Consider the following 19,631-nt stretch of genomic DNA (forward strand, 5'->3'; position numbering starts at 1 on the left):
TGAAAGAGATATTGCAATACTGTTTATACTGCTGTAGATTTATTCCGGCTATCAACGGGCAGGACGGCTTTACGTTATTTTAAGCGTGAAAGTGACAAAGAAACATGGCGTCATGTGAAAATACATTTAAGGCGGGGTGCCAATGTGTTTGCATCAAGTGTGCCGCACAAGCCCTCAAAAGTGAAGCCAAAACGTCTCGATCGCCCCCCGGTGGCTGGTCCTAGTATAGGTCATAAGCCCCGCCTCCCCATGTTATTCAACGGGACGTGAGACCAACTAAACAATTAAATTACACTTCACATATCTTTCTTCCAAAGATAGTTTCTGTCATTTACTGTCGTTTCTATCACGTTGATGTCATTTCAAGTGTTTGTTTTCAAAATAAGTTTATCTTTAGTTATTTGATGCTATAAAAACGCTGCTGTGACATCATGATTGACAGCTGTGATTGACAGGTTCTCTGAGTGAAGTAGTCACTGAAGCACCAACTGACTTTTTTTCGGGATCTTCGGAGGACTGAGGAGATTGGAGCTTTAAATTTAATATCTAAATTTCTATAATTAATTATTTCACACCGTCATAAGTCAAAAGTCAAAAGGGGCGTGTGCTTGCGATTGATTCAGCGAGAGTGAGGGCGGGGCCTTGATTTAGCGGCTTTACTTCCTGTTCACTACTGTGCAGGTCTGGTCCCGAAATCGCAACTGCGCAGACTCAAGTCCCAAGATGTCAGCGCCATATCGGGACACTGGCGGCTTCAGTTCTCACCAATGGAAAAGATCCCACAGATATTTCTATGAAGGCGCATCTCATGATCATTTTCACAATAAAAACACAATCATTCACAATTTAGACACACGTTAATATTTTGATTAGTAATTAATTAGTAGTTTTTTAAATTAGCCAGTTAGTTGAAAGTTCTCAATGAGGAAAATCCTATTCATTAGTTAATGATTAATTAATAGTGAATTCTGTCATTAATTCACTATTAATTAATGATTTGTTAAGCATGTTTCCAAAATTGGACAGAAAATATATTATAACAATATTAAATATATGATTCTTTATTCAGTTCTTTAACAATCAAATTTAACAGATTTTAGCTTTTTTAACAATTATCCAATAAATGTAACGTTCTAGAAAACTCTAATGATATGCAAAACAGCAGTCAAGTAATGAACTTAGCAGCTCTAGGCTAACATCTTCAAATACAACATTTAATGATAACAACACGCAGAACACAGAACGGCAGAGGTTTATGTAAATGTATTTATACTTTAATATAGAATTATTGTGCAAAGCAACAGTACTAGAACTAAAACCAACCTCAACTGTAAATGACAGATGCAGCCTCAAGTGAAGAACAAAGTTTTGCAGGGCTAAACATATTTTAATGTAATTGCTAAGCACAGCAAATTGGACTGTTTTCTATTTAAGTAAAAGTGTCCGGTCTCTCTTCAAGAACAAAAGTTGCTCCACTTTCTGAAACTCAAGAACATGAGATGCTGCACTGAAGAGTCTCTCTCTCTCTCTCTCTCTCTCTCTCTCTCTCTCTCTCTCTCTCTCTCTCGCTCTCTCTATAAATACCTGTGTGCAGTCCGCACAAGCACTGGGAAGCGATCGTTGTTCATGTGCCAGTAGTCAAGAGGATTGTCGCGTTTGCGTGAAGCGAACTGCTTTCGTGTCCTTTAATAATGTATAACGTGCAAGGAAGGGCACCCGGTGGACTTTCTGGTGCCCTCCTAGGGAAAGATGGTGCCCTCCTAGGGAGTTGGTGTCCTCCTAGGGAAAGATGGTGTCCTCCTAAGGAGTTGGTGCCCTCCTAGGGAGTTGGTGCCCTCCTATGGAAAGATGGTGTCCTCCTAGGGAGTTGGTGTCCTCCTAGGGAAAGATGGTGTCCTCCTAGGGAGTTGGTGCCCTCCTATGGAAAGATGGTGTCCTCCTAGGGAGTTGGTGTCCTCCTAGGGAAAGATGGTGCCCTCCTAGGGAGTTGGTGCCCTCCTATGGAAAGATGGTGTCCTCCTAGGGAGTTGGTGCCCTCCTATGGAAAGATGGTGCCCTCCTAGGGAGCTGGTGCCCTCCTAGGGAGTTGGTGCCCTCCTATGGAAAGATGGTGTCCTCCTAGGGAGCTGGTGCCCTCCTAGGGAGTTGGTGCCCTCCTAGGGAAAGATGGTGCCCTCCTAGGGAGTTGGTGCCCTCCTATGGAAAGATGGTGTCCTCCTAGGGAGTTGGTGCCCTCCTAGGGAGTTGGTAAATGGTGCCCTCTTAGAGAAAGATGGTGTCTTCCTAGGGAGTTGGTGCCATCCTAGGGAAAGATAGTGCCCTCCTAGGGAGTTGGTGCCCTCCTAGGGAAAGATGGTGCCCTCCTAGGGAGTTGGTGCCCTCCTATGGAAAGATGGTGTCCTCCTAGGGAGTTGGTGCCCTCCTAGGGAGTTGTAAACGGTGCCCTCTAAGAGAAAGATGGTGTCTTCCTAGGGAGTTGGTGCCATCCTAGGGAAAGATGGTGCCCTCCTAGGGAGTTGGTGCCATCCTAGGGAAAGATGGTGCCCTCCTAGGGAGTTGGTGCCCTCCTATGGAAAGATGGTGTCCTCCTAGGGAGTTGGTGCCCTCCTAGGGAGTTGGTAAATGGTGCCCTCTTAGACAAAGATGGTGTCTTCCTAGGGAGTTGGTGCCCTCCTAGGGAAAGATGGTGCCCTCCTAGGGAGTTGGTGCCCTACGCAGACTGCGCAGTATGCGTATAGGTTGCAGCAGTACTGCTTATTAGTATTATATAGTATTTCCACACTGCTGACATCGGCCTTTGCTTGGCAGCGCCGTGATTATGATTAAATCGATCGAGAGTGAAACCGGAGCACTGAGGGGCAGGGAGGCAAATATATCGGCTCATATTTTCGGCCTTTTCTTTTTCGGCCAAAACAAAAAATGCAATCATTAAAGTTCCAGCAAACATAACTTGATTTTGATACCATAACCATTATATAAAGTCACTCATACCATGATATCAGATTACAGTAACTATTGCATTTTACAGAAACTCTTGGTGAGGTGAGACACAAAGAGAGCAAGATTGACCTTTTCAAATCAGATAACAGCAACAAAAGATGGCCGTGTGAGTAATCAGCGGCCCAGATTATACAGTAAACACATTACACAATCATTTGCTTTGATGATCGTAACAGTGTGACCTTCTAAACTGCATGTGACTGTCGCAGTGGAGCGAATCGGATTCCTCAAGGGCTGATGGGTTTCTGTGTTTTATCAGCTATAGAAATGGGTTTAGATGATCATCTATTAGACAATAAACTTTATTATTAGCTGTACGAGAGGTTTGAGCTGCTCTGATATGGCATCAGTGTTGTTTTTTAAGTAAGACTTTTCAAGGGGAAAAATACATTAAATAAAAATACTCTCTCTGTGTCAGTTGGGGCGTACTCACACTAGACCCGGTTGCATTGTACCGTACCCATGCACATTGCACTTAATCGTTGGCATCCAAGAGCATGAAGATAGTCGGCATTAGATGCCTACCGTGCCCGAGTCCAACTGAACCGTGCCCAATCCCACCTCTTCAAGCCTAGGCACAGTTCAGCGCACCGGTAAGATTTTCAATTAAAGAGCTCGAATTGAATTTTTAATATTACGATTTTCAATTAATGAGCTCGAATAGAATTTTTAATATTACGATTTTCAATTAAAGAGCTCGAATAGAATTTTTAATATTACGATTTTCAATTAAAGAGCTCGAATTGAATTTTTAATATTACGATTTTCAATTAAAGAGCTCGAATTGAATTTTTAATATTACGATTTTCAATTAAAGAGCTTGAATTGAATTTTTAATATTCCGATTTTCAATTAAAGAGCTCGAATAGAATTTTTAATATTACAATTTTCAATTAAAGAGCTCGAATAGAATTTTTAATATTACGATTTTCAATTAAAGAGCTTGAATTGAATTTTTAATATTACGATTTTCAATTAATGAGCTCGAATAGAATTTTTAATATTACGATTTTCAATTAAAGAGCTCGAATAGAATTTTTAATATTACGATTTTCAATTAAAGAGCTCGAATTGAATTTTTAATATTACGATTTTCAATTAAAGAGCTCGAATTGAATTTTTAATATTACGATTTTCAATTAAAGAGCTTGAATTGAATTTTTAATATTCCGATTTTCAATTAAAGAGCTCGAATAGAATTTTTAATATTACAATTTTCAATTAAAGAGCTCGAATAGAATTTTTAATATTACGATTTTCAATTAAAGAGCTTGAATAGAATTTTTAATATTACGATTTTCAATTAAAGAGCTTGAATTGAATTTTTACTGGTAAGATTTTCAATTAAAGAGCTCGAATTGAATTTTTAATATTCCGATTTTCAATTAAAGAGCTCAAATATAATTTTTACTGGTAAGATTTTCAATTAAAGAGCTCGAATTGAATTTTTAATATTACGATTTTCAATTAAAGAGCTCAAATTTAATTTTTAATATTCCGATTTTCAATTAAAGAGCTCAAATTGAATTTTTAATATTACGATTTTCAATTAAAGAGCTTGAATTGAATTTTTTATATTACGATTTTCAATTAAAGAGCTCGAATTGAATTTTTAATATTACGATTTTCAATTAAAGAGCTCGAATTGAATTTTTTATATTACGATTTTCAATTAAAGAGCTCGAATTGAATTTTTAATATTACGATTTTCAATTAAAGAGCTCAAATGTAATTTTTAATATTACGATTTTCAATTAAAGAGCTCGAATTTAATTTTTAATATTACGATTTTCAATTAAAGAGCTCGAATTTAATTTTTATATTACGATTTTAAATGAAAGAGCTCGAATTTAATTTTTAATATTAAAATTGTCAATTAAAGAGCTGGAATATAATTTTTATTGGTAAAATTTTAAATTAAAGAGCTCAAATTAAATTTTTACTAGTATGCTTTTCAATTATCAATTTTCAACCTATATCTTCTAAACGCAAATTCCAAACATTATGTAACTTGGTAGGTGTTGACACTAAAACATTTTGAGGATGCATGTCAAATATCTGCCAAAAGGGGGCGCTTTAACATATAAACTGTCATAACTCTGCGAATGTTTCATTGAAGTAGTTGGAATTCTGCATCTTTTGATTCAAGTCATCTTGAATCAAACAAAAAGTAATCAAAAATAATTAGATTATTTTTTTCCAGAAGATATTAGCCAAAATATTTTTGTGTGTGGCCCATTATGACTAATACGCCTGTATCTTTTGAGCACAATATTGAAACAAAACAGAACTTGGTACACAGAGACAACAGAACATTATGAAGGCACATGCCAAATTTCATCCAATTCTGATGCCAGTTGGAGCTTTAACATACGAAAATCCTAATTGTGCAACTGTGAGAATGAAAAATCAAAGCATGAATTTGACACCAAAACCACTAATGCACTGCTCACTGACAGCTGTACAAATTCATTTAATACATTTCTACCGTTCCCCATTCAGTCATACCTCACAACACTAGTCTACACGGACCCCAGAGACACTGAAGTGACTACAGTTCAACTGTCCTTTAACAGCCTCAGTCCAGAATCCTTTATGTCCATCTGCTCTTCTGCAACACCTGAATTCCGCTTGAATTGCGCCCGTCTCCTGCTGTTGTCGTTTCAGAGCTAATGGAGTGTTACCTGGAAAGACACTAGATCGAGTCCTGCACAACACAGAGCATGCTCAGTGCCTCGTGCCCTCACAAACACAACACATGCGCTCCTCACGAGCATGTTAATCTTCAATGAGGACACACTGAGGAAATGAAGGGACGAATATAACCATCGCAACACTTGCGGAATCCGCATTGAAAGTTCTGTTGCTCACAGAGAAGGCGGCACTGAGACACAGGAACGCGGGTTAACACACACAAAAGCACATTTGAGATGCATTATTGATGCTGCGGCTGCTGCTCTGTTGATCTCTTATAAAACCTTTGATGTTTCCATCATTGCATCGAGGGCCAATAACACTCGTGCTTTTACACAGAGCCGGCTTGAGTCAAGATAAAAGCACATGATTATAAAAAGCAAATGCACTCATAATGCAAATGCATTGTTCATTAGCGATGATGCACCTCATGTAGCTCATCATACAACAGACATTTAAACAGATACAGTCTGAATAAAACATGTTTCTATTCAAAGACTGCGAGCTTAAAGCATACGCTCAGTTTCAAATACTTTATGTCTTTATGCTGATTTATATAATAGAAAAAAAAACATTTTTAAATAAATCAACACATCAAGATATATTATAAATATTATATATTTATGTATATGTCATGATAGTATTTATTGATAACTTAATTACAAAAAAGAAAAAATAAGAAATATTTTTTTGTACCATTAAGATTTGTTTTTTGCATTTTAACATTATTTTCATGACAATTAAGCACTAATGAATTAATTAATTTATTAATATATTATAGATAAATATGCATTCGAGGCAGCTCGAATTAAAGAGCTCGAATTTAATTCTTAATATTACGATTTTCAATTAAAGAGCTGGAATTGAATTTTTAATATTAAAATTGTCAATTAAAGAGCTGGAATTTAATTCTTAATATTACGATTTTCAATTAAAAAGCTCGAATTGAATTTTTAATATTACGATTTTCAATTAAAGGGCTCTAATTTAATTTTTACTTGTAAGATTTTAAATTAAAGAGCTCAAATTAAATGTTTACTAGTAAGAATTTCTATTATATATAGATAAATATGCATTTAAATGTCATAGTAATATTTTTTTGTACTGTAATTTAAAATAAATAAATAAATAACTGAATAAAATTATAATTGTATTTATTTGTCATGGTAGTGTTTATTGTGCAACTTTTATGCCAATTTAAATACATAAAAAAAACTATTAATTAAATGATTAATTAAATTATAAATATCTTTCTCAATCATGGTAGATTTTCTTGCAGATTTAAAAAAACACATAAACAAAAATCTAAATATTAAACTCATTTAAACACAGAAACATGACATTATTCACAATTAATCATTTTAATTTATTGACAAACCTAATAATATTTCAATAAAATTAAGGAACATTTGTTTACATTATTTAACTACATTACTGAACTAAATACGAACAACGCCTTTAACAAATGCTCATTATTTTATATATATTTATTGATAGTTCATGAAAACGATGCCTTTATTAATGATGAGAAACTGAAGAACCTTATTGTAAAGTGTTACCAAATAAAATAATAAAATGAAACATTTCCACAGCTGGAATAAATTCATTAATGTACATTATGTTTCAATAATACATCCAACAAGTGACACCTTAAATCACAGATTTTATAAACAGTGAGTTTCATTTCTTTCTAAATGCATCAGTGCTGGACGTGCATTAGCGCAGAGCAATGTTTCAGCATGCCACCCGTTCCACCCATGCCACCCTCGGTCTCCGATACATACATACAACTAACATACTAATGGAGATGCACAGCTCTATTATAGTGTGTCCTAGATATAAATAGATCGGACGCTTGTGCCATTAGCTTACATTTGATGGACTGGATGTTGTTCCAAGAGAACATCTTTGGCTAAATGAGTCTGCAGCTGACAGCTGCTTCACGGTCTACTGGCTACATACAGTAGGAGATCCCTTCATAGGCGGCACACCAATTGAATATTTGGGAGGCACTATATATATATTCAGCAGGCTCATTTTGGGTGCACTAACCCTTTAAGGCTGGCTTTAATGTAGGCCTGCGGGATGCATATAGTGCATATTAGTTTCTTCTCGCTCAGTTCGTAAAACAGCAGGTTATTGAGGAATACACTCGTTATTGTGAATATAATGCGTTTCATATTATCTGCTTTGGAGGTTTTCAATTATGGTTATACAATGCCGAGAGACCGCATCAGCAACCTTTCTGATCCGAGCTGTGGATGTGCTCCAGCTAACGCGATTACATCCCTGTTCGGTGGAATAATCCGGAGATGGACGGCACCGTGTGGTTTCTGCGGAGAACGATTTAATCGTGTTAACGACTGCAGCTCAAATGGACAGATTTCCAAAGGTGCCGTAATACTACCATATCACACGGATTTGACCTAATCCAACTAAATTATGAAAAACACATGAAACTGCTTCTAATAAACTTCAATTAAGTAAAGATAATGACTGATCAACAGAAGCATATACCATCGATTAACAACTTCAGAGCTCACGGCAGGTTTGCATTTAAAGGAGACCTATTATGCCCATTTTTAAGATGTAATATAAGTCTCAGGTGTCCCCAGAATGTGTGTGAAGTTTCAGCTCATAATACCCCACGGGTCATTTATTATATCATGTTATAAAAGCCTCTTTTTGGGTGGAATCAAAAACGCGCTAATATCGTGTGTGTCTCTTTAAATGCAAATGAGCTGCTGCTGCTCCCCGCCCCCTTTCAGGAAGAGGGCTGTGCCTTCGGTTACTATAAAAACAACAACAAATCAGAACCGATATGACCGACAGTGTAAATACCGGAGTTCAGGCTGGATTGGGAAGAGAAATCGGCCGCAGAGCAACTGCCCAAAAGTTGAGCGGGGGGCGTTCGCTGTCCTTTTCTGCATAAGCTCATTTTACCTTATCGCGGCCCATTCGAGCCGTTTCGCAGCCAACCCACAGGCCCGCTCGGTTCTCCCGATGGCCAGTCCGCCTCTGATCACCCCCAAAAGTGCGTCGGCCCACTGGGAAAATGCCCGGTATGCCAGATTACCAGTCCAGCTTGTCCACAGCGTCTTCAGTGGCTCTGATGCGGGGAGTACATGAATACATTTACAGCAACACCAGAACACGTGGATCAATCACAGCTCATATTGTTTTTGCAATGCATTTAGGGGCGGGGTTATCTGAGATGTGTAATATTAGAACGGTGTGGAAAATAAATTATGGAAATAACTACACGGCAGTCTCCACCGACGATTGCGTGAGAAACACGTGGAAAAATTGTCAAAATGATCCCTCTCTGAGGCTTGATTAGCCTGATCAGGGGCCGGGTGTCTAGAATCACGACCCGGTCCCGCCCTGCCACAACAATGTAAAGAGTGGGAGATTGACTTGATGTTTGATGACTTGAATGACGGATGGTTTGTTGAATGCTTTACTAACACAAAGTGTCAAAACCAGAAACAACAGACAACGCATCTCGCCATAACAGCTCGAGTTTGAACTACACTGAATGCGCTAGTTTTAAATAAGCTATTTTTATTAATCAAATGTGTGTCAAACATGTTGAGTGATCCAAACATCATCTGCAGCCTGAAACTGAACTTATGATCAGATATTAGGAGTGAACACACTTAACTGCATAGAGAGCTATAGGACGCTCCCTTGCTCCCTATTTAGTGCATGACTTAACCTCCAGTGTTCTGTCTGTCTGCACTGGTCTCAGAACAGTTATAGGAGAGTTATAGGATGCTCCCTTGCTCCCTATTTAGTGCATGACTTAACCTCCAGTGTGCTGTCTGTCTGCACTGGTCTCAGAACAGTTATAGGAGAGCTATAGGATGCTCCCTTGCTCCCTATTTAGTGCATGACTTAACCTCCAGTGTGCTGTCTGTCTGCACTGGTCTCAGAACAGTTATAGGAGAGCTATAGGGTGCTCCCTTGCTCCCTATTTAGTGCATGACTTAACCTCCAGTGTGCTGTCTGTCTGCACTGGTCTCAGAACAGTTATAGGAGAGCTATAGGATGCTCCCTTGCTCCCTATTTAGTGCATGACTTAACCTCCAGTGTGCTGTCTGTCTGCACTGGTCTCAGAACAGTTATAGAGAGCTATAGGATGCTCCCTTGCTCCCTATTTAGTGCGTGACTTAACCTCCAGTGTGCTGTCTGTCTGCACTGGTCTCAGAACAGTTATAGGAGAGCTATAGGATGCTCCCTTGCTCCCTATTTAGTGCATGACTTAACCTCCAGTGTGCTGTCTGTCTGCACTGGTCTCAGAACAGTTATAGGAGAGCTATAGGATGCTCCCTTGCTCCCTATTTAGTGCATGACTTAACCTCCAGTGTGCTGTCTGTCTGCACTGGTCTCAGAACAGTTATAGAGAGCTATAGGATGCTCCCTTGCTCCCTATTTAGTGCATGACTTAACCTCCAGTGTGCTGTCTGTCTGCACTGGTCTCAGAACAGTTATAGGAGAGCTATAGGATGCTCCCTTGCTCCCCATTTAGTGCATGACTTAACCTCCAGTGTGCTGTCTGTCTGCACTGGTCTCAGAACAGTTATAGAGAGCTATAGGATGCTCCCTTGCTCCCTATTTAGTGCGTCACTTAACCTCCAGTGTGCTGTCTGTCTGCACTGGTCTCAGAACAGTTATAGAGAGCTATAGGATGCTCCCTTGCTCCCTATTTAGTGCATGACTTAACCTCCAGTGTGCTGTCTGTCTGCACTGGTCTCAGAACAGTTATAGGTTTAATACGTTAGTTTAGATGTGTAATTTGTCTCATTCTTGCTAATCCAAAAATTACCCAAAAATGATTTATACATTATGGTCGCAATTGCATATACAGTGCTGCCTTAAATGCATTTTATTCATGGATTATCGTGCCATTTTTATCATGAGAGTTGGGAGATGGGGGGTATTTAATTATGATCATAATAATGCATTTGAATGCTCATAGAAACAGGATTCGTTTTCTTTCAGCAAAACGTCATTTCTTACGTTGTTCTTTTGATTTTTTGAGTTTGGCTCGTTTATGTTTGTTTGTCACACCGGTTTTTAAATGGCCCTCCGAGCGCTGGGCTGGCAAACGCCATGTCTGTGTTTGGGCAGATCTCGCCGCAGCAGATGGCAGCTTTTCTCGGCACGCTCGCAACAGCTCGCGATGACTTTCAGTTTGGCCGGTTCCTCCGGTGTCCCAGCATGCGTGCTCGTGGCATGCCAGCGGCCCTCTGTCATGATCTTTCCTTTGGATTAAAGGATCCCGTCTGCTGCCAAAAACAGATCTCTCTCTCTCTCTCTCTCTCTCTCTCTCTCTCTCTGTCTCTCTCTCTCTCTGTAAAGAATGGCGAGCTGCGTCTTGTAGCTCCTACAGGTTTTTCACAGAAGCCGCCATTTTCCAGTGGGTATGTCTCCGGGACAGAGAGCTTTTGACTCTGAACCTGTTCACTCTTATTGTTTAAATTGACTTTTATTTTCAGTGTTTATGTAGTGTTTTGTTGCACTACAAGCTACTAAAAGGACAAAAGGACAAATATAGAAGCACATGATCAGTGTTCGTTTTACATCATCAGGGAACGATTTATATTTGACCTTGTGCGACCCCCGCGCACACATGCGTGGACGTTGTATTTTGTCTTTGCTATACGCAACGCATCATTTATTTTCATTTAAATCAACTGATCTCGGTTCAGGAGACTCTGGGCTGTCAGTAAAGGGTTAAACTACTAAGACGTACAGAGTCATGTGACCAAACAACATGGTGCTGATAACAGCGGAGTTTGTCTTTAGGAGAAACGCCAACAAAACTGCATCTGGTCAGAAAACGAATGACGTTTTTACATCGAAACCTGTTAGAGTCAAAAGATTACAGTGTCTAGTTTCATCCGATATGCCATTTTAAACATTTGAGTGATTTATTGCGAAACGCCGCGCCGTTAAACACAATGTCCACGTACATGGACTATAGGGCTATTTTATCTTCAAAATTCTATATTTACTGTCATCATCACATTGAGAATCAACGGTTCAATTCAAAACATAAAATGTGTCTTTCAGAGGCTTTATATTGAGTTATGATGAAAATAAGGAGCATTTCAAACTGTTCTGAGACCAGTGCAGACAGACAGCACACTGGAGGTTAAGTCATTAACTAAATAGGGAGCAAGGGAGCATCCTATATCCAGTGTGCTGTCTGTCTGCACTGGTCTCAGAACAGTTATAGGAGCGTTATAGGATGCTCCCTTGCTCCCTATTTAGTGCATGACTTAACCTCCAGTGTGCTGTCTGTCTGCACTGGTCTCAGAACAGTTATAGGAGAGCTATAGGATGCTCCCTTGCTCCCTATTTAGTGCATGACTTAACCTCCAGTGTGCTGTCTGTCTGCACTGGTCTCAGAACAGTTATAGGAGAGCTATAGGATGCTCCCTTGCTCCCTATTTAGTGCATGACTTAACCTCCAGTGTGCTGTCTGTCTGCACTGGTCTCAGAACAGTTATATGAGAGCTATAGGATGCTCCCTTGCTCCCTATTTAGTGCATGACTTAACCTCCAGTGTGCTGTCTGTCTGCGCTGGTCTCAGAACAGTTATAGAGAGCTATATGATGCTCCCTTGTTCCCTATTTAGTGCATTACTTAACCTCCAGTGTGCTGTCTGTCTGCACTGGTCTCAGAACAGTTATAGGAGAGTTATAGGATGCTCCCTTGCTCCCTATTTAGTGAATGACTTAACCTCCAGTGTGCTGTCTGTCTGCACTGGTCTCAGAACAGTTATGGAGAGTTATAGGATGCTCCCTTGCTCCCTATTTAGTGCATGACTTAACCTCCAGTGTGCTGTCTGTCTGCACTGGTCTCAGAACAGTTATAGGAGAGCTATAGGATGCTCCCTTGCTCCCTATTTAGTGCATGACTTAACCTCCAGTGTGCTGTCTGTCTGCACTGGTCTCAGAACAGTTATAGGAGAGCTATAGGATGCTCCCTTGCTCCCTATTTAGTGCACAACTTAACCTCCAGTGTGCTGTCTGTCTGCACTGGTCTCAGAACAGTTATAGGAGAGCTATAGGATGCTCCCTTGCTCCCTATTTAGTGCACAACTTAACCTCCAGTGTGCTGTCTGTCTGCACTGGTCTCAGAACAGTTATAGGAGAGCTATAGGATGCTCCCTTGCTCCCTATTTAGTGCAGACTCTACGCATTCCTGCAGTGCCATTCAAGACTGCAAAAGTGCCAATTCAGTTTTTAATTTCACCCATCATAAAATGCATGAGACACAGTAAGTCATTTCTCTTTGACATTAACATATTTCTGCTATTTTCATGCTATGAATCAAAACACTTTACCTCTAACGATGATGGTTGTGGATTTTTTCGCCGGGTTTCCCACGTTATTGCTGGCCACGCAGCTGTAGATGCCAGCGTCCTCTGAGGATATGGCAGGCAGGGTGAGTGTGCCATCCTTCATCACACTCTTCACAGGTAGAGCGCCCGAGCTGACGGACCAGGTGAGGGTTGGCACGGGCTCTCCGCCCGTCGTGATGCACACGAGCGACACCGTCTGCCCGGGATTCACCACGATCGGATCTTCCACCAACAGCTTGATGGACGGAGAAGCTGCAGAAGAGCAAACGGACACATTGTATCCTGCCTACTGTTAACAAATACTATGTCACAATTTAGGGTGGCTGTGGCTCAGGTGGTAGAGCGGGTCAGTCACTAATCGCAGGGTTGGTGGTTTGATTCCCAGCCCACATGACTCCACATGCCGAAGTGTCCTTGGGCAAGACACTGAACCCCAAGTTGCTCCCAATGGCAGACTAGCACCTTACATGCAGCTCTGCCGCCATTGGTGTGTGAATGATGGTGTATGAGCGACGAGTCAAACCTGTTTTATTAGTGAGTCTGAAGACGACTCTTCGGTCACCGATGCCGCACACGTTCCTGACGGAGGCGATGCAGCTGTAGTTGGCGTAATCTTTGGGCCTCAAGTTCTTCAGCTTCAGGATCTTCGTTTCCCCCTGCAACTCAGAGCGAGAGGCCAAGAACGGCATGAAAATGCCAAATTTGCTTCAACAACCACAAGCACTTACAATTGACATATTTACATACAGTATATACATATCATTATTTTCCAAAGTTATATACATTTATTCCAAGGTCTTTTCAAATACTCCATTCTGATTCGCTGTAACGCGTGCATGCTTAGAAAAACATTTAATGCACATATCAAAGGCGTCTTTGGATGTCCAGCAGGATTGATAAGCATCATCTAATATGGCTGCGCTGCTCATCACACACACACTAGAGGCCGCCACACAATCGCACATCGCTGACTGAAGCTCTGAACGAAGACGGTTTTATAAAAGTGCAAGACAATATCGCAATTTCATTCTCAATTCAATCAATCGTGCAGCCATAATGGATACCACACTGATGTCTAATGGTGCGTTCACATACAACGCGAAGATTTTTGCCTTGCGAGTTTGATCGCTGGATTATAAATGTGTGTTTAAATTTGCGTTCGCGCAAGTAACGCCAACCCGGGAGTATTCCCGCTCCTCTTCCGGGAAAAGGACAGGAGGAGGGGCTTCTAGGACTTGGTTCATAGTAAAGTATGACCAATAGCTGGAATCAAGTAGAGTCGCGCCCCCCATTAGCAACAATGGACAGGAAGACAGCAATCGCCAGCCGGCGGCGAGCCACAAACCAAAGCGCGTGACCTGCGGGACCCCCAGGAACGCGGCATCATGAACAGTACGTGCCAATTTACTTGTTGAGCATGTTACCATGGAGACGTAGCGTGTGTGGAGGCTTCACGCTATTCTCCGCGGCATCCACGCACAACTCGCCACACGCTCCACCGAGAGCGAGAACCACATTATAGCGACCACGAGGAGGTTACCCCATGTGACTCTACCCTCCCTAGCAACCGGGCCAATTTGGTTGCTAAGGAGACCCGGCTGGAGTCACTCACCACACGCCCCACCGAGAGTGAGAACCACATTATAGTGACCACGAGGAGGTTACCCCATGTGACTCTATCTTCCCTAGCAACTGGGCCAATTTGGTTGCTAAGGAGACCCGGCTGGAGTCACTCACCACACGCCCCACCGAGAGCGAAAACCACATTACAGCGACCACGAGGAGGTTACCCCATGTGACTCTACCCTCCCTAGCAACCGGGGCAATTTGGTTGCTAAGGAGACCTGATTGGAGTTGTTCAGCACACCCTGGATTCAATCTCGCGACTCCAGCGGTGATAGTCAGCGAGATTTCTCTTCTGAAGCTCCAAAAATCACAGACAGTCATTATAATGTCATCCATATGACTCCAGAGGTTAATGTAATGTCTTCTAAAGTGACACGATTGCTTTAGCTGTGAAAAAGATCAATATTTAAGTACTCAAGTATTCAAGAACGTGAGATTACTTCTGTATCCATGGCAACGTGAATACATCACACGAGAGACCGCTTGGACTCCACCCTCTCATGAAGTGTTGGATTATATGTAAAAGTACTTAAAGGTGCTGGAAGAGATTTTAGTGTTCTGCGATGTTGAATTAGCCACGCCCCCTCATTCCAAAACCCCACCCTTCAAAGATTATTTATGACCGTTGTTTGTTCCTGTGGCTGTCGAATTCAACAGTGGCTCAGTAGCACCCTCAACTGACAAACATTATGAATCACAGCCTCAGTGATCCACTTCATATGCAACACTATGAGAACGAGCACAATGATTGACAGGTGAAAAGCGACACGTTTTTGTTTGCTGTTTACAGAGTCTATAGCTGTCCCAGAGAGATATCTCAGGACACTTATTTCCTTAATATCTTTAGGCGAGCCGCTGGAGTCATTTCAATGACGCTTATGCTGACTGTCTGTGATTTTTGGAGCTTCAAAAGACAAATCTCCATTCACTTGCATTGTAAGGACCCTCTGAGATGAGATATTTTGTTGATTTTTCTTCAAATGTGTTCTAGAGAAGATAGAAAGTCACACACACCTGGGATATCATGAGGGTGAGTAAATGATGAGAGAATTTCATTTTAGGGTGAACTGTCCCTTTAAGTGTCCAATAGAAACTCCTGAAGCAAAGCCAGCCGTGAAGCACCGATGTAAAGTTTAGCATGTGGTATTTTTTTGTCTAATAAAAGTCCAAATCTGCTTGAAACTGCCACTGATTCAGAGCAACCCAATTTCTCAGGAGGTGAGTGGTTGAATCATCACTTCAAAAATCAAGAGCCATTTTCATCTTCTGAAGTTTCGCACTCACATTGTGCTATAGTTTGATCACATGACCTATTTTTCCTATGTGACCCAAAGTTCAAGTATAGACCAAGTGTGCTGGTTTATAGAGAGCTGTTCAACTCAAAGTGCTTTAAGATCTCTCAAACTCAGAGAAATGGTTTCCAGTAGGTTATAACCCCGTCTCCCAGTGCAGGAACAAACATCAAATGCATACGGCTTAAATGATCTGCAGAGTAACACGCGTCTGAGTTTAAGGTGGAGGTTTGCATTAGCCAGATGTTGACTTGAGATTAATACTGACAACATTTGCCGAGCACACTTGTTTATTTTTTACTATACATTCTCCTCCCTGCCCAGTAGGTGGCGATATGCACGAAAAAATGTGAATCGCCAAAACAAAAGTAGAAAAGTGAAAGTGAAAGTGGAGATTTATAGTAAAAAGGACTTAAATGATGATCTGTTTCTCACACACACCCATCATATCACTTCTCAAGACATGGATTAAACCACTGGAGTCTTATAGATTAATTTCAGGCTGCCTTTATGTGCTTTTTGGAGCTTCTAAGTTCTGGTCACCATTCACTTGCATTGTATGGACCCTCATCATATTCTCACCCTCATGCCATCCCAGATGTGTAAGAGTTTCTTTCTTCTGCAGAACAAAAATTAAGATTTTTAGAAGAATATTTCAGCTCTGTAGGTCCATAAAATGAAAGTGAATGGTGACCAGAACTTTGAAGCTCCAAAAAGCACACAAAGGCAGCATAAAGGTATTCCAGTGGTTTAATCCATGTCTTCAGAAGTGATATGATAGGTGTGGGTGAGAAACAGATCAATATTTACATAATTTTTTAATAAAGATCTCCACCTTTGACTAGCGCTGACAAGTAGGTGCTGAAATGCACAAAGAAGAATGTTAATTGCCAAAAAACAAAAGAAGAAGAATGTGGAAGTGAAAGTGAAAGTGGAGATTTATATTAATCTGTTTCTCACCCACACCTATCATATCACTTCTGAAGACATGGAGTAAACCACTGGAGTTTTATAGATTACTTTTATGCTGCCTTTGTGTGCTTTTTGGAGCTTCAAAGTTCTGGTCACCATTCACTTGCATTGTAAGGACCAACAGAGCTGAGATATTCTTCTAAAAGTCTTAATTTGTGTTCAACAGAAGAAAGAAAGTTATACATATCTGGGATCTCCTGAGGGTGAGTATATGATGACAGAATGTTCTTTTTTTTTGGGGGTGAACTGTCCCTTTACAATGCTTTGGACTTTCCAGAACTCAGCATGAGAAAGACGGTGAGAATATTACAGATGATGAAACGTGACGGGGACAAGGTCACTTACTAGAGCACTATATCATCCTTGAGCAAGTCAGTTAACCACAGATACATGCAGAGGTTTCCGCCCCTGTAGCAAGGACGCTGAAAGTCACTTTGGACAAGAAAGCATCTACGACATGACAACAGCCACTAAACAGCCATTCAAAATGCTAAAATCAACACAGCGCATGAAGAGAACATGACTGCACATCTCACGCCCCTGTATTCTCTCAAACACCCTGTGCAATATTATATATCATGAACACACAAATAAAAACTCCCCTAAAGGTTGCACAACGCTCTTCCGTCTGTGCACGTGAGTTCATTATTTATCTCCATCTCATTACGGTTCTGCTGAAAATCCATTTACTTTGCTGCATTCCCCATTTCAAAGCCAATTTTAATTTGCGGAAATAATAGCCACTCTACGGATTGCGTCGCAGGGCCTTATCGTCTTTTGCTACCACATTACAGCGCAGTGAGGCAGGGGGTCTTTATACCGTCAGTTCTGAACGCTTGTACAGCATCTTCAGATTGGAGGCAGACACAGACCGGCCCGGCGAGTTTATGATCGCGCTCTCTGATGTGCCGTCGCACTCATCAGAATAGATTAGAATATCAGACGGATCACACGGCGCCCGTCCTCAGAAATAAGAGCGATTCTCACTTTCATATTCCAATTATCACTCAGACACCCCCCTCCACAGATGTAATTTTATAATGCGGGTGTGATCCATCAATGTGACCTCATGGTCTGTGTCTGGATGCTTGATAGCGTTCGGCTGTCAAGCTCTGGATGCAAAACTCATTGAAATAAAAATCCATTTGCTATGAAATCAGAGAGAGGAAAAGAATTAACAAATGTGTCCAAATTGTGGCTCAGTGAGATACTCCACAAAAAAACAAAAAACATAAACATACATTGAAGGAGAGAGTCTAGACAGATCTAGAGAGCAGATTATCACAGACTCTTTTCACTTGACCCAATAAACAACCACCTAGCAACCACCTAGAACAACCATCTAGCAACACCCTACCAACCATTTGGCAATACTCTAGTAACCACCCAGAAAACCCCAGAAACCATCTAGCAACACCCTAAAAACCATCTAGCAACCACCCAGAACAACCCAGCAACACTCTAGCAACCAACTAGAACACCCTAGCTACCATCTAGCAATGGTCTAGCAACCACTCAAATCACCCTAACAGCTACCCAGACCACCCAGCAACCATCTAGCAACACCCTAACAACCATCTAGCAACGCCCTCGCAACCACCCAGAACAAACCAGCAATGCTCTAGCAACCCCCTAGAACAGCCTAGCAACCATCTAGCAATACCCAAGCAACCAGCCAAACACCCTAGCAGTTACCCAGGAACCATCTTGCAACACCCTAACAACCAACTAGCAACGCCCTTGCAACCACCCGGAACAACCCAGCAATAATCTAGCAATCACATAGTACAGCCTAGCAACCATCTACCAACACTCTAGCAACCACTCTAAACACCCTAGCAGTTACCCAGAACACCCAGCAACCATCTAGCAACACCCTAACAACCATCTAGCAACGCCCTCGCAACCACCCAGAACAAACCAGCAATGCTCTAGCAACCCCCTAGAAAAGCCTAGCAACCATCTAGCAATACCCAAGCAACCAGCCAAACACCCTAGCAGTTACCCAGGAACCATCTTGCAACACTCTAACAACCATCTAGCAATGCCCTCGCAACCACCCAGAACAGCCTAGCAATAATCTAGCAATCACATAGTACAGCCTAGCAACCATCTACCAACAATCTAGCAACCACCCTACACACCCTAGCAGTTACCCAGAACACCCAGCAACCATCTAGCAACACCCTAACAACCATCTAGCAACGCCCTCGCAACCACCCAGAACAAACCAGCAATGCTCTAGCAACCCCCTAGAACAGCCTAGCAACCATCTAGCAATACCCAAGCAACCAGCCAAACACCCTAGCAGTTACCCAGGAACCATCTTGCAACACTCTAACAACCATCTAGCAACGCCCTCGCAACCACCTGGAACAGCCTAGCAATAATCTAGCAATCACATAGTACAGCCTAGCAACCATCTACCAACACTCTAGCAACCACCCTAAACACCCTAGCAGTTACCCAGAACACCCAGCAACCATCTAGCAACACCCTAACAACCATCTAGCAACGCCCTTGCAACCACCCAGAACAAACCAGCAATGCTCTAGCAACCCCCTAGAACAGCCTAGCAACCATCTAGCAATACCCAAGCAACCAGCCAAACACCCTAGCAGTTACCCAGGAACCATCTTGCAACACTCTAAAAACCATCTAGCAACGCCCTC

At 41.4% G+C, this 19,631-nt stretch overlaps 1 protein-coding gene across 1 annotated transcript in view; it reads right to left on the reverse strand.

The window, feature by feature from the left end:
- LOC127623971 (MAM domain-containing glycosylphosphatidylinositol anchor protein 2-like) overlaps nt 1-19,631 on the reverse strand; it is a 127,377-nt gene that overhangs the window by 64,344 nt on the left and 43,402 nt on the right. Inside the window, exons 5-6 of the mRNA XM_052098539.1 lie at nt 13,593-13,731; nt 13,052-13,321 (exon numbers count right to left, since the gene is read on the reverse strand). Coding sequence (XP_051954499.1) covers nt 13,052-13,321; nt 13,593-13,731 — 409 coding nt within the window. The remainder of the gene's footprint in view (nt 1-13,051; nt 13,322-13,592; nt 13,732-19,631) is intronic.

The sequence above is a fragment of the Xyrauchen texanus genome, chromosome 30, assembly GCF_025860055.1.
Source record: "Xyrauchen texanus isolate HMW12.3.18 chromosome 30, RBS_HiC_50CHRs, whole genome shotgun sequence".
NCBI lineage: Eukaryota > Metazoa > Chordata > Actinopteri > Cypriniformes > Catostomidae > Xyrauchen > Xyrauchen texanus.